The sequence below is a fragment of the Parasteatoda tepidariorum genome, chromosome 7 (assembly GCF_043381705.1).
Source record: "Parasteatoda tepidariorum isolate YZ-2023 chromosome 7, CAS_Ptep_4.0, whole genome shotgun sequence".
Classification (NCBI taxonomy): Eukaryota; Metazoa; Arthropoda; class Arachnida; order Araneae; family Theridiidae; genus Parasteatoda; species Parasteatoda tepidariorum.
The window spans coordinates 91,962,437-91,977,193 of NC_092210.1; the positions used below are offsets into that span (position 1 = coordinate 91,962,437).

General features: G+C 35.1%; 1 protein-coding gene across 1 annotated transcript in view; it reads right to left on the reverse strand.

Moving 5' to 3' along the window:
• Positions 1-5,953: 5,953 nt before the first annotated feature.
• The window catches only part of LOC107437327 (beta-1,4-galactosyltransferase galt-1), a 13,566-nt gene continuing 4,762 nt past the window's right edge, over positions 5,954-14,757 (reverse strand). The window contains exons 2-3 of the mRNA XM_016049267.3: positions 9,711-9,764; positions 5,954-8,019 (exon numbers count right to left, since the gene is read on the reverse strand). Of these exons, the coding sequence (XP_015904753.1) occupies positions 6,508-7,950 (1,443 nt within the window). The 5' untranslated portion in view covers positions 7,951-8,019; positions 9,711-9,764 and the 3' untranslated portion in view covers positions 5,954-6,507. The remainder of the gene's footprint in view (positions 8,020-9,710; positions 9,765-14,757) is intronic.

Below are 14,757 nucleotides of genomic sequence, written 5' to 3' on the forward strand. Positions count from 1 at the left end.
TCCTAATTTTTTTTTTGGGGGGGGGGGAGAGGAGCTTACGAGCACTAAATAATCAAACTTCATTGAGTTGCCCATTTCAAATTCTTATATAAAATGTATAATTCCAATTTCCAAAAAAATCTGTGACATCTTTAAATTTTTTATTTATTTTTGAATGAGAAAAAATTTGTTCCGTCACATTAAAAAATTTGTCTAAAAGGTGTAGATAAGAATAAAAGAATTCCATTAGAATATTCTGGTGCATGTTTTGGATTTACGTTCGCAGAACAAATTCAATCCACATTCAGGATCACTATTTGTCATGCCGTGTTCGTTCGGTAGTCCTCCGGGTAAATCGCTTGGATTGCATGCTTCTCCTTCCACTGTAAAAGAATAAAAATTACTTAAGAAATCCCAAAAAATAATTTTCCCTAACCTATAGTTTGCCTACTGTAAAAACTCCTCTAAGAAGCGAAAATTTCACGGAAATCGCTTTACTTCTGGTGCTAGTAGTAATGAGATTGATAGCACATCGGCCGATGCTAAAGTTGATTCTGCCAGTGCCAAAAAGTTAAGATCTGGCTATGAAGAAGTAAAAAATTCTTTTAAAGATAAACGTGAATCTTTAGAAGGTAATAGAATTGTCAGTTTGGCAAATTTAATTGCTATATTTTCCATGGTATGTTCCCCTGACTGTTTCTCTCTTGGATTAGAACTGGTAGAAGACTCTATCACAGGGTTATGCTCAAATATGACCATTAAATGCCAGCAATGTCCTTTTTTGAAAGCATTTTCAACAACAGAGAAACAAAAAAATTCTTGCTGTATTAATTCATCAATTGTTTTATGGCTACGTTTAATCGGGAAAGGATTTTCAGCTGGAAGAAAGTTATGTGCTTTCCTCTGTTTACCCTTTCTAGGAAAAGGTGCTTTTCGAAAGCAAGAAGAAAAACTGTTGAAAATTGTTGAACACTGTGCAGAAGTTAACATGAAATCTGCTTTAGATGAAGTTCACGAGATGTTGCTAAATGTGGAATATCTGTCGATGGGACATGGCAACGCACAGGATACTCATCATTAAATGGATGTGTTAGTGCTATTTCCATCGACACTGGTAAAATTTTAGATGTTGAAGTCGTGTCACAGTACTGCCGTATATGCTCAAAAGGTGACAAGTCATCAGAGCATATCTGTGCAAACTATAAAGGTTCAGCTGGTAATATGGAAGTTGTTGGTGTTTATCGCATCTTTGAACGGTCAAATGCAAAAAATGTGCAATATAGTGAATATTACGGTGACGGAGACTCGAAAGGGTATGACAGCGTAAAAAACTTTTAGGGTGATAATTCAGTAATGAAACTAGAATGTATTGGACATGTCCAAAAACGTGTAGGTGGAAGTTTGCGTAAATTGAAGAAAAAGGTGAAAGGTATAGGAGGCAAAGGTAAATTAACTGATAAATTGATAGACAAAATCCAAAATTATTACGGTATTGCGGTAAGAAGTAATGCAGGTAATCTACAAAACATGATAAGTGGTGTAATAGCTGCATTTTATCATAGTGTGTCTGGCAAGGATAATCATTATCATGGCCAATGCCCCGAAGGTATTGAAAGTTGGTGTCGTTTTCAAAGAGCAAAAGCAATAGGAAAATCGCTCAAAGAAAATGGATTATCAAATAAAATTGTTAATTTAATCAAACCGACATATTTAAAACTGTGTAGTACAGCTCTACTACAAAAGTGTCTCCATGGTAAGACACAAAATTGTAACGAAAGTTTTGTTACAATTTTGTGGAACATTTTGCCTAAAGATACTTGAAACATTTCGTTTAGGTACTTATCTAGCTGTAATTCTCTTCAATTCAGGGAATAGTGGTTTACTGTCTGTGTTTAAAAATGTCAATTTTTCCTTCCATGAAATTATTTCAAAAGAAATAATTAACTTTGATAAATTTGCTAACTCGAAATAAAAAAATTTTTTATTTCGAGCTCTATAAGACATTCTTTACCATTGACGAAGTTAGCTCGAAAAAAAAAGAAAAGCAGTACGAAAAACTAAATGTACTAAATATGAAAAAGAAGAAGGTTTAACGTATTCATATGGTGGATTTTAAACCAGCATATGTGATGAATAATTTATATGAATTATACTTTTATTTACTATAGATTGTATTTTAAATATTTTTCGTAAGTCTTTGCAGTCTATATTACGCTATATACAGTGGTGGCCAAAAGTGTGGACACTTTTTGAAAGTTTCATGTTTTTCAACTTTGTGTGCTTGTAGAATATATTAATTTTCACTTAAATACAAGCGTTTATATATCAAATTGAAGGTAATTTAATGTAGAATTTAATAATAAATACAGTATTACAATATCTGTATTACAAAAAAAGTTATGCAACTAATAGTAAGATCTATCTTAGATTTGCATTTTTTTAAAGTGATACTTACACAATCAATACTTAGTAGGATAACCCTTAATTTTTAAGACAGCTTCACAGCGTCTTTTCATCGAGTGAACGAGTGTTTGGAGTTCATCTTTCGTAATCACATGGTGCCAAGAATCAATTATAGCTTCACTTAGTTGTCTTTTATTGGATGGACGTTTTTTTCGTACAAGAATTTTCAAACGTCGCCACAAATTTTCAATTGGATTGAGATCAGGGCTGTTTCCTGGCCATGGTAATATATCTATGCCTTTATTTTGAAACCATGCTTTGCATACTTTTGCTGTGTGGCATGGAGCTGAATCCTGCTGAAAAATAAATGGTGCGTTGTTGGAGAAGAGATCCCTGATGGAAGGTATCAATTTTGGTTTCAGGGCAGTTTCGATGTATTTTTTGGCATTCAGGATGCCATCAATCACTTGAATTCGGCCCACACCATCTGCAGATATACATGCCCAAATCATGACATTTGTTGGATTTTTAGTAGTTGCTTCAATGCAATCAGGATGAAGCGCTTCACCTACTCTACGTCTCACGTATTTTCTACCATCACTTCCAAAGAGCGATATTTTACTCTCATCACTCCAGATTACTTGCTTCCATTGATTTTCTGACCATTTAATGTGTTCTTTTGCCGACTTAACTCGTTTTTCGCGTTGCTTTTGATTTAAATATGGTTTTTTCCTTGGAATTCTAGCTTGTAGTCCAAATCCTGATAACCTTCTTCTTATTGTTCTTGAACTTACTGCAATACCAGCTGCATTCATTTCACATCTAATGGCATCTGATGACATTTTTCTATCTTGAAGGCATAGCCATTTAATTTTTCTATCGGTAGTAGCACTTGTGCATTTTTTTCGGCCTGATTTGGCATCCTGAATGCCAAAAAATACATCGAAACTGTCCTGAAACCAAAATTGATACCTTCCATCAGGGATCTCTTCCCCAACAACGCACCATTTATTTTTCAGCAGGATTCAGCTCCATGCCACACAGCAAAAGTATGCAAAGCATGGTTTCAAAATAAAGGCATAGATATATTACCATGGCCAGGAAACAGCCCTGATCTCAATCCAATTGAAAATTTGTGGCGACGTTTGAAAATTCTTGTACGAAAAAAACGTCCATCCAATAAAAGACAACTAAGTGAAGCTATAATTGATTCTTGGCACCATGTGATTACGAAAGATGAACTCCAAACACTCGTTCACTTGATGAAAAGACGCTCTGAAGCTGTCTTAAAAATTAAGGGTTATCCTACTAAGTATTGATTGTGTAAGTATCACTTTAAAAAAATGCAAATCTAAGATAGATCTTACTATTAATTGCATAACTTTTTTTTGTAATACAGATATTGTAATACTGTATTTATTATTAAATTCTACATTAAATTACCTTCAATGTGGTATATAAACGTTTGTATTTAAGTGAAAATTAATATATTCTACAAGCACTCAAAGTTGAAAAACATGAAACTTTCAAAAAGTGTCCACACTTTTGGCCACCACTGTATATGCTGTTTATATTATGTAATTCGACTTATATATTTCAAAAGATACAAAACATTAAAAGGAAAACCATATTTGCAAAAAATTATATCATTTAATGTAACACATTTAATCTAGTATATTATTTTAAAATGTTAAATGCATATATTTCAGTAATTAGAAATTTTAACGTTAAAAATTGTTTGATTGCCATTACTATATGGCTCCAAAATTAAAATTACAGTAATTTGAAAAGTTAATTATTATTGATATGTACTAAACAAAAGTTTATTCTTCCAATATAAATTAGCTTTAGATGATTTTGGCAGTATAATTTTTTGAAATTTTAGTTTTAATTCTTTAAATGCAATTTTCTCAAAATCAGATTTTTTCGTTTTTGATGCCACCGCAAAGATGATAACTAAAAAAGTTTTTAAGATAATTCTCTAAAATTTCGTACCAGTGTTTAAGAATATATAACACATGTTTGGAACTAAGGATTAAAAAATTTTGTTTATTTACATTTTTTATGATTGTTTTTTTCTGTGATAAATGTAACTTTTTCGAAAAATTTGTACTTTTGTAGCATTTTGGCTCATAACATACAAATAAATAGAAATATTGCAAAGATAATAGTTCATAACACAGATAAATGTCTTTTGAATATAATAGTAGAAGGGTTTTTTATTTTATGCATTAGAATAAGTTTTACAGCTTTTTCCGTAATCTACAAAAAACGCCTTATTAATGCATAAAATTACCAATTTTTTCAAAAAATATATATACCCAGAAAAGTTTTGAACCAATTTTATAAGTTTCCACTTAAACTCAAACAAAAAATGAGTTTAAAAGTTAATTTCAAGCAATATTTAAAAAAAAAAGTTGTCACTAGTAGTCAGATACCTTAATGTAATTCATAAGGCTCATCAACTTTTTTTGTCAGACAAAAATAGTTCTTCCCCCAATTGCGTAATATATAAATGACTTCTAATAGCATAAAAATAAAGAAAGAAAGAATTAAATAATGAAACATGAGCTTTTTTCTATAAATACTTTTTTTCTATTTTAACAATTCGTTTAGTATTTAAAATACAATATGTTACAATTAAGTAATGAATACCCAACTTAAATCACAATAAAAATCTTATGATGTAGCACACAAAAAATTCTTTTCTCATTTAAAGGGTTAAACTTCGTTGATTGTTGACGTCAGGAATGTTGCTTTACTATAAAAAAATTTTAAAGGTCATTCTCACTGCATGTGATTCACGCACATCAGATTGCTGTCCAGTAAGAATAAGAACCTGATTGGGGAAATATATTCTCCGGCAAAACCTGCCAATTACGTTTTATTTTTCGCTTGGAAGTGGGTCCCACTAAAGACATAGTTTCCAGTAAGACATCGAAATTGAGCATCATGAGCTGCGGTCAGCAAGCGGTAGGGTGACCGCTTTGATCAGTCTGCGTCGGGAACTAGGGTGCATGGTATCGGTATTAATTGAACTGTTCTACTGTAAAGTGATCGACTTCGTACGCAGACCGTCATGCTACTTAAGAGCCATCCTCTCTACAGAGGATCAAATTTGTGATGGCATGTCCTGAGACTATTGCCAACAGCCCATCGCGCAGTTCTAGTTCAACGTAAATACTATTGATATCCTCATCGGGTGAAACTTGAAAACATTAAGAGCTTAGTCAAGAACTCAACAGTGTCCACCCTTTTTTTCTTTTTAGTTTATATCAAATTTCCGTTAGAGAATCTTATCCGCGAAAAAACTCGCCAATCACATTCTCATTCGTACGCGAAAAAATCGCAAACAGTGAGAACGGTCCCTATCGGGTCAGCTGAGGCATTTTAAGCCACGATTCATCTACAACTGATTTAGGAGATCAGGCGTCACTGAATCTTCGGAACAATCCTCGAACTTTATATCTCTTACTGAATAGTAATTGTTCTCAAACCTTTATATACGTCCTCAAATCTTCTGAAACCACCCCATCGTTTTTAATTTGCAGTGAAATATCAAATGACAAAATTCGGAAATGCGCATCTTTTATTAAACAAAATAATTTTATCTTACTACAGAAAGCAGAAAAGTACCATGCTAAAATTAACTTATGAAAACTTCGTATTCGTTTGTAAAATAATTCCAGCAAAAAATAAACTAATAATCATAAACTCCTTCATTTTACAAGTGATGAACAAATGTAGAACATCTAAAGATAGATCAAAACTACTTAATAATGACATCAAGCTTGATGAAGATGGCTCTGCAACTGATATTAGTTATTGTTATTATTTTTTTTAAAAAAAGTGAGAGCTCTGTTGCACATCTAAATTATTATTTTCTATGAATATATGGGTATCCTCGAGTGGTAAAACTTTTTGAGGAATCCCCAAGCGATTTGTCTTCAAATCATGGTTCAGAAATCTGGTCACATTACCTCTGAGAATATTTCACACGAGCACTTGGTTGGTTAAACCATTGCTAAGATTCGTTACCTCTGGAGGGTGGCCGCAAGTGCGTGAATCACTTGCAGTATGAACGATCCCTAAGTTAGAAAATAAACCCTACGACACATTAGCTATTCATTCAAGGAGAAATGGGGAAATATTTTGGCATACTGGTTGCAATAGTCTGAGGCGTAGAGATATCATGTCCACCATCGCATCTTTCCAGGCGTATGAGCGACGATCAGTCACGTGGGTGGTATTAATGCAGTCGTTACCACCAAATTCACACACCCGGTAGTGGTGCAAAAATCCCACGTCTGGTGGTATATTCATCATCGTCTTCCCCGTGATGAACTCCCACACAAAGTGGTTCCCCATTTCAACCACCCTCTCTGGTAAAATGACGCACTTGGAACGCTGCTTGTGGGCGTGGAACTTGGACTTCCTGGTAGTCTTCTGCAAAGTGAGCAGCTTGTAGGGTAGGCTCACTGCAGATGAATCATCTGGCCACTGAAGATAGAAGAAAGCGTTTTGGAAGGAGAAAGCCCCTGTCCTGTCGGGATTCTTTCTTAGCAAGTACTCCAACATGACTTTGAGGGAATTGTTTTTGTGTGGGATGACGTATTCGTCCAAGTCTATCATGAGGACGTAGCGGAATCGATACATCGTCCGGTACAAGCAGTCATTAAGGGCCGCAAAGAGACCCTCGGTTCGTATCTCTTTCTGAGACACAATGTCCAGCTGCCATGGCAGAACGGTGACCACGCCTTCCGTAACATACTTCTTCAATATACACTCCACATCCGGGCCTACTGTGTGATTGTACAACACAAAATGGTTCACGCCCATTATCCTGTTGAGCTCTATGAATTCAATCAAGTTCTTCACTTTGTTGTATTCGTAGTGGAGCGGTTTGATGCACACAGCCACCCCTTCCGGCTTTTTGTAAAGTTTTTTGTTATTCCTCACGAGCAGCTTGTTTCCAACCGTGAGTAGTGTCTCACTTTGTTTGATGATAGACACGTGGGTCGGTATGAGGGGTTGTTTTAAGGGACAGAGGATGAAATAAGCACTGTACTTGAGATTCCAGTTCTCTCTGATGAGTCTGTTAATACCCACCACAGTTAAGGAATCTCCTTTGCTGAAGCTGAATCTGCAGAACACTTTGTCCGCCAGACGAGTTCTGGCCGCGGCTATCACCCTCACCCACTTTGTTCGCCTGTCATCGTAGTAGGCAGAGTAAACGAAAAACTTATCTTTCGCATTGGAAACACTTTGCCAGAAGTCTTCATGTTCGACTGTCACTGTATCGTTCTCCTCGTATTTCAGCTCTCTGGCAACTCTGCTGTTGGAAGGTGGCGGCGCTGAATCCATCATATCGTCTCCGAAATTGAACATGGACAAGAACTTTTCTTCTCTCCAGCGTTCGTCTTCAACGTAGAACACTTCTGTGACTAGCATGCAGGCAAAGACAGCGAAGAAGATGACCACCAGAAAGCAGGATTTGGCTCGCCTTTCGCTCGCCCTTTTTAAAGCTGCCATCCTGTTGCTGTTCCTTGCTGAGCGAGCCTTCGCCATCTTGTTTTTTTCCTTCCCTTCAACCGTTTTCCCTCACCATCGGACAGATACTTCTGCTTTTGTTGCTCACTGTAAAAAAAAAAACAAGAAGCCTTAATTCATATAATTTGGGTTCTTTTATTAGACTCTATATCTGTCCTGTATTTAACTTAAAACCTACAAGTGCATACTTGTGTCTGTAAAATTTAAAATGATCCCGCATTAAAATCTTAACTTGTAACTGAATTAAACTTCAGATCGTTTTTACAATAAAATAGTTTTTCATTATCCGGGAAAGAAAACATTTACCTTCCGCTGGCGTGTGAAAGGTTAAATAACTTCAGAATGATTTGCAGTGGCTCAGGGGGATCACCTATATTTCGCAATACGTTATCTAGGAGTTCCCTTGTCTTCTGGATTGGGTACATCGTGACGTTTCAGCTGACGTCACACTAGCGATAGGATGAAATTAAACTGTGCATTAAAATCTCTAGACAAGGTGGATTTTAGCTGAGTCTACAAGACGTTGCGAAAAGAAACCTTATAATGACCTAGATTTAAGATTATTTTCACCTTGAGAATAGCTCTATGAAAGGGTTTTTTTCACCCTTGAAAACCCTAAGTCAACATCGATGTAAGGGTTTTATATAGAAGGTTGTTTTCCAAGGTTACGGATTAGGGTAATGTGACTAGAATAGAGCAGATGGTCACAGATCTCGTTTTAAGGTTAGAAGGTTTACACGTAAACCGCATAACAAACCTTTTTAGGTTTACATTAAAAGGTTTTTGCTGAGTGAAAATAAACCTTATTTTGCTATCTGGGGATAGAGCCGAACATTAGTAGTCGTAAACCGTAAAAAATTGGTTCGGCTGTTCAACGACCGTTACAAAATATTTTAAAAAAAATTATTTATTTTTGTTACTATATGCTATATGCTTTTGTTACTATATTGACTATAATGCTTACAAAGCAGGTGATCAATTCAGCTAAATCTTGCATATTAAAAAAGATAAACAATGTTGCATTTTCCTGTTTAAACCTATCTAATATGCTTTCATTAATATTGTTTTCCCTAACTTAGACCAGTCTATTTTTCTGATGGGACCATGATGTCTCATTTCCTTGTACAGACCAGTAAATTCGACTGATATCAATGTTCCATTTCCCCGTAGAGACCAGTCCATTCTACTGATATCAGTGTTCCATTTCCCCGTACAGACCAGTCCATTCTACTGAAATCAGTGTTCCATTTCCCCGTAGAGACCAGTCCATTCTACTGATATCAGTGTTCCATTTCCCCGTACAGACCAGTCCATTCTACTGATATCAATGTTCCTTTTCCCCGTACAGACCAGTTCATTCTACTGATATCAGTCCATTCTACTGATTTAGACCAATACAGTGTATTGACCTACTCTACTGATATCAATATATCATGACCAGTCCATTGTACTGATCTACTCCACTGATATCAGTGTTCCATTTCCCCGTACAGATCAATACATTTTTTTTATTGATTTCTATTGGTCATTTTTTGCAGGGTGGTGCTTCTTTAAAAGCTAATTTTAGTGTCAAGTGTAGAGGAAAGTCTGAGGTTATTTTTTTGTAACGAGTCTCTCCTGCCACACTCAGCGAAGAATCTGTCCCACATTACCAGATTCGGATTGGAATTGTTTCGGGAGATTAAAGAATAAATACTAAAAAAGGAATGGCTTCTTGCATCAGTTAGTTTTGAGTGTTGAACATTGTGAGAGGGCAAAAGAATGAAGAGTTTACTTACTTCTCGATTCTTCTTCTAATGAGATCTTCTTCTTAGCAAAACACCTTTTCTTTCCTGAAAATAAAAATATTTATTACTTCTCTATTGTGACAAGCTCAGTTCTAAGTACATTCATTCAATTTCTTTCTTTACGATGGACTTAAGAGGCTGTTCCAATAGCACGTAAGTGTATTTGTTGTAATTTTGTGTTTCCTCCCTTATCAGCAAAAATAAGCAATTCACAAACTTCCTGCCATGTTTAAGTAAGAAAATCGCAACAATTTATAGTTTGTCTGAAGTAAGAACTCCCCAAGTCATTCGTCTGGGCCCGTGGCGGTGACTATGGTAACGAGGTATAACTATTTCAAGTAGGGGTGTGGGGTTACTGTTTAAGCTCGGGTTGGCGAGAGAAAGGTAATATTTTTCTTCGGTCTATTGTGTTAGTATTAGAAATGCGCTATATTCTTGTTTCCATTACAGCAGACGGTCTCAGACAGGGGAGTTCTTACCATAGACAAGTTATACATGTTTTTTTAAAATTTAATTGGTTCTGTAATTTGTTTCAGCAATTTAATTTTAGGATAAAATTCAAATTTATTGCATTAAATTTTGAGTGGAATATGCTTTGGAAATATTTTGAGTTTTCTTTGTGCGGTTATATCAGCTGACCTCTGAAACTTTTCACCGAAATTTTTTTTTTTATTTCTCCGAACTCAGAATTTAAAATTTTTCAAATAGTAAATTTTTTATTACTTTTTATTTTACTTCTTTTTTTAAAAAAATTTAAAATAAAATTATTTTAGTGTTTTAGCATATTGCTCATACCTCTCTCTCAAACATGCGAGCTAAAATAAGCAGATTACTTATAATTCTATGTTGAGTAAAATACCAGGAATTTTTTTTATTTTTTTTACCCTAACTAGGTAGTGAACATACTGATGTGAAAAACGATGTTGTCCACAAATTATACCATCATATGTTTCGTTCCGTCAAGAAAAAAAATCAACAATTTTTTGAAATCATATCTGTAAAGAACGGAATCGATATTTTATCCAATCACTACACTTTCATAACATCACTGTCACCGTTTTGTGAAATCCAAAATAGTGTTAAGAAGGTACATTCTTAAAAACTTTTTCGTTTTGACGAATGAACAGAGTACAGGTTTTCTAAAATCAGTTGATGTATAAAATTAAAAGAACGAACGTGATTTTAATAAGCACAGTATTTGCATTTAAATTTTTTTCTTCCTTGCGCGTTTTCTTAACTGAGAGGAGAGGGTTAAATGATGATTCATTAATTCATTTAAGTCTGGCCATTCAATTTACCAAAAAAGTATAGTCTTCCGGATGGCGGTTCGTTATTTTATTTTTTTAAGAACTCTAAATACTCAGACAAGAATGACGATTTTCATTTTTAAAACAAGACAAAAAAAATTAATTTAAAAATATATAATTTTTAAAGTTAAAAAAATGTTCTAAAATATTCATCATCTCACTTGCCTGTTTAGAAAAAATTCGATTCCCCCTTTCCTAAAAGAGGGGAAGAGTATAGAAGAAAGTTTTCAAGTTTCCAAAGTTTTTTTTTTTTTTAAATTTTAAATAATGATTGAAATATCTAAGTTATCAGAAACTTTCTGCTATCTAGCCTGCAAAATTTAAATGGATTAGATTTATTAAAATTTATTAATATTAGATTTATAAAGTAGCTGAATTTTTAAGCAAAACATCAGAAGCAGGCATTGAGGAAATGCTATACCGATCAGAATGAGTGGAAATCTAATGGCGCACTTGTGATGAGTGACTGAAGTACCCCAATCTTTATTCAATACATTTTATACAAGATCATTGAAGACCGCACTGTGCAAAACAATCTCTGGAGAGAAAAAAAAACAGGAAAATAAAACATTTTACACAATCCTTCAAGACCGCATTCTGCAAAACAATCTCTGAAAAAAAAAAAAAAAAAAAAAACTAAGAATTGGTGCGGGGGGAAAAAACAGGAAAATTAATTTCAGATGAAAAGAATAAAGTGCGATGTACTGATATTTATATCATATATTTAGCTGTGAATTCACATAATAGAGTAGAAACTCTTGAATGAGAGATCAGAATAAACCAATATGTACACATTCGAAGAATTTTGAATGTTTTGTATATTGGCCTGTTAAAATATGTAATAAAATAAAACGTGGTACCTTATTATTTAATTTTTTGATCATTATTAAATAAAATAATTTCGACGTACAAAAGGGTAAGGGGGATCCATGTAAAGAATACCGGGCAGGTCTGTACCGAATAGTGGCACTTAACTTAAAAAACATGAATGTAGGGAATAAAGGACAAGAACATAATACTTAACAAAACTTTAGTGTAAGGAATATTGGGCAAATGATACTTAACTTTAAAGAAAGAAAAAAACTAGCTCTAAAAGTGTGAAAACGTTGCATTTCTTAACTTTTCAAACCTTCCATTCCCATAGGGCAGTGATGGGAATCAGCCGGTAAGACCATAAAGTTTCTTACAATTTCAACGTGCTATTCACTTAAACCATTACATTTCAAAGAGAGTTCGATTCGTAGTTAGCAGACATAGTCTTATAACCGTCGCTGAACAGCCGACCCAATTTCTTGGGTTTGCGACTCCGCAGCCTTTTAATTTTGAACTCAATCCAGAAGATACAAGGGATCAAGTATTGAGAGAAATTTGTCTTCATGGAAGACTTTTTGATGGAAGTAATCCACATTTTAAGTAACGTGGAGAGGGAAACTACCAACGGATAGCTTGACGGCATGATCCGTCTTCCACTGAGGATATTTTACCGTCAGCATTGTGGTCGGTGCAAGCCGGATGTGAAATTCGTATCTATCGCCGGGATTCGAACCCGATATACCTCATTGGAAGGCGAACCCCTGAGCGACTCAGAAAGAGTATAATGTGGAATATTGGAGCCTATTTCAAGAAATATTTCTAGTTAAAAATGCAAAGACACCTATTTTTCCTTCCCGCTGAAGGAACAGAAGACTATTAACCAGGAAACTAATATTTCAAAAAAAGATTAACACTCATGTCGCATATTGTACAGAAGATACACGTTTTTAAAGAACGCCAAGTGGATCAGACGGAAAATGTAACAAAAAGAGCCAACAAGTAAGACACCAGGCCACTTGCCACCAGGCTAACAGTGGGAGGCTCTCGCGGTCTTCCTCTCAATAGAATGTTCGCCTTCCAATGAGGTGAACCGGGTTCGAATCCCAGCTATGACTGTTCGATAAGAATTCCGTATCCGGCTTGCACTGACCACAGGGATGACATAAAATAACCTACGGAGTGGTCGACGGATTGAACCCCCTTGGCGTCGCATAAGCCGTTGGAGGCTAACGTGCATTTCCTCTCCATGTAACGCTAATAAGGAGAAGTTCCACCCAAAAAGCCTCGACGAAGGCAAATTTCTCCCAATACTTGATCCAGCAGTTCTCTTGTCTTCTGGATTGGGTTCATAATGACAAGGCTAAGTAGTTGAACATTAGTAGTTGTAAATCCGAAAATTAGGTCGGCTGTTCAACGACGGTTATTAAATATGAAATAAAATTCCAAAGAGAAGGCAAAGAACGCTTCTGCTGAAACAGGCATGAATTCCATTTGTGGCACAAAAGAAACAGATTGACTTTAGAAAATATTTTCATTATTTCCTTAATGGTTCCCGGTTCACCTCTGATTTTCGTAAAATTGGCAACAAAATATCGAATATTAAATTTGGTGATTTTATCATGATACCTTAAAGCATGGTATGAAAATTATTCATTCCTATAAATTAACTTTTGTATTTTTTACCAAATGTGGTGTAGTGAGAACTCTAATTTAAAAAAAAATTACCACCTGAACAGAAAAAGTATCAAAAGAATGGTTATAATATCATAGATTTTGGTTTCATTAAACGGAATTATAATCAGTATTATTATTTTTTTGTGCATTTTTTTTTTACCAAAACTGTTCGGCAATTTTAACAGATTTTTGTTCTCCGTACTTTAAACTTAATTTTTCTAGTCAATACATAAAATCAGCAGAAATAAAAATTATTATCTTTAAAACCACCATTAATTCGCAGTTCGAATTCGAATTGTAGAATCTAAGGGAATTTGTAAGAGCCTCCCACTAATATAAAGAATACTTAATTTCTATCGGAGCCAAGTTCTTAATGTTTCATTTTATTATCACAAGAAAGCTCCTGCTCGCCCGAAAAGTTTTAAGCAGTTCCTTTCAAGATAGTTTCTCCAAAGTTTTATTTCATACTCCAATGTCATGATGTGAATTTTGAGGGAATTAGAAAGATCTCTGCTCTACTTTTTTTTTCATTCCTTTATGTCGCCCTAGAGCTGCACTATGGGCTATTGACTACGAGCTGACCTGAGAATGAGCTGGAGACAGCATACATGCGTCACAGCCCGTTTTACAGAGAGGGCAGATTTATACATCACCCATCCATCTGCAGGTCGTAATTTTTACCTGAACCAAGGAGGACTTTGTGACCCATAACAAATAAATACCTCTGGAGGTACTGAAGTGATCGTCCTCTGGTTCAGGTTAAAATTACGATGTGCGGATGGATGGGTGATGTGTCTTCCCCGTAAAACGGGCTGTGACGTATGTAAATGCAGTGTTCAACCAGCTTCTCCAGAACATATTCTGCTTTGCATTTGACTTTCTATGGTGGAACTTACTTCAGAACAGTGGGGGGTTATTGGTATCAAAATTATGTTGTTGTCGCCGGCCATTAAGACAGGTGGGGTTCGAATGCTCTTGTTTTCATGTGGCGCCATGTATGACTAATTTGACTTCTGCCACACCCATACGTTAAACCCGTTTATAGGGTGGACCCATCCATTCATTCTTCCACAGATCGTAATTTTAAACTGAACCAGAGAATGATCAATCTCCAATTCAGTACCCCCAGAGGAATTATTTGTTATGGGAACATGGAGGACATTGTGATCGGGCAGATTTAACGTGCCCCAGTCACCATTAATTAAGTTTTCAAGCCGACTGTTCTCGTTAAGAATATATATATA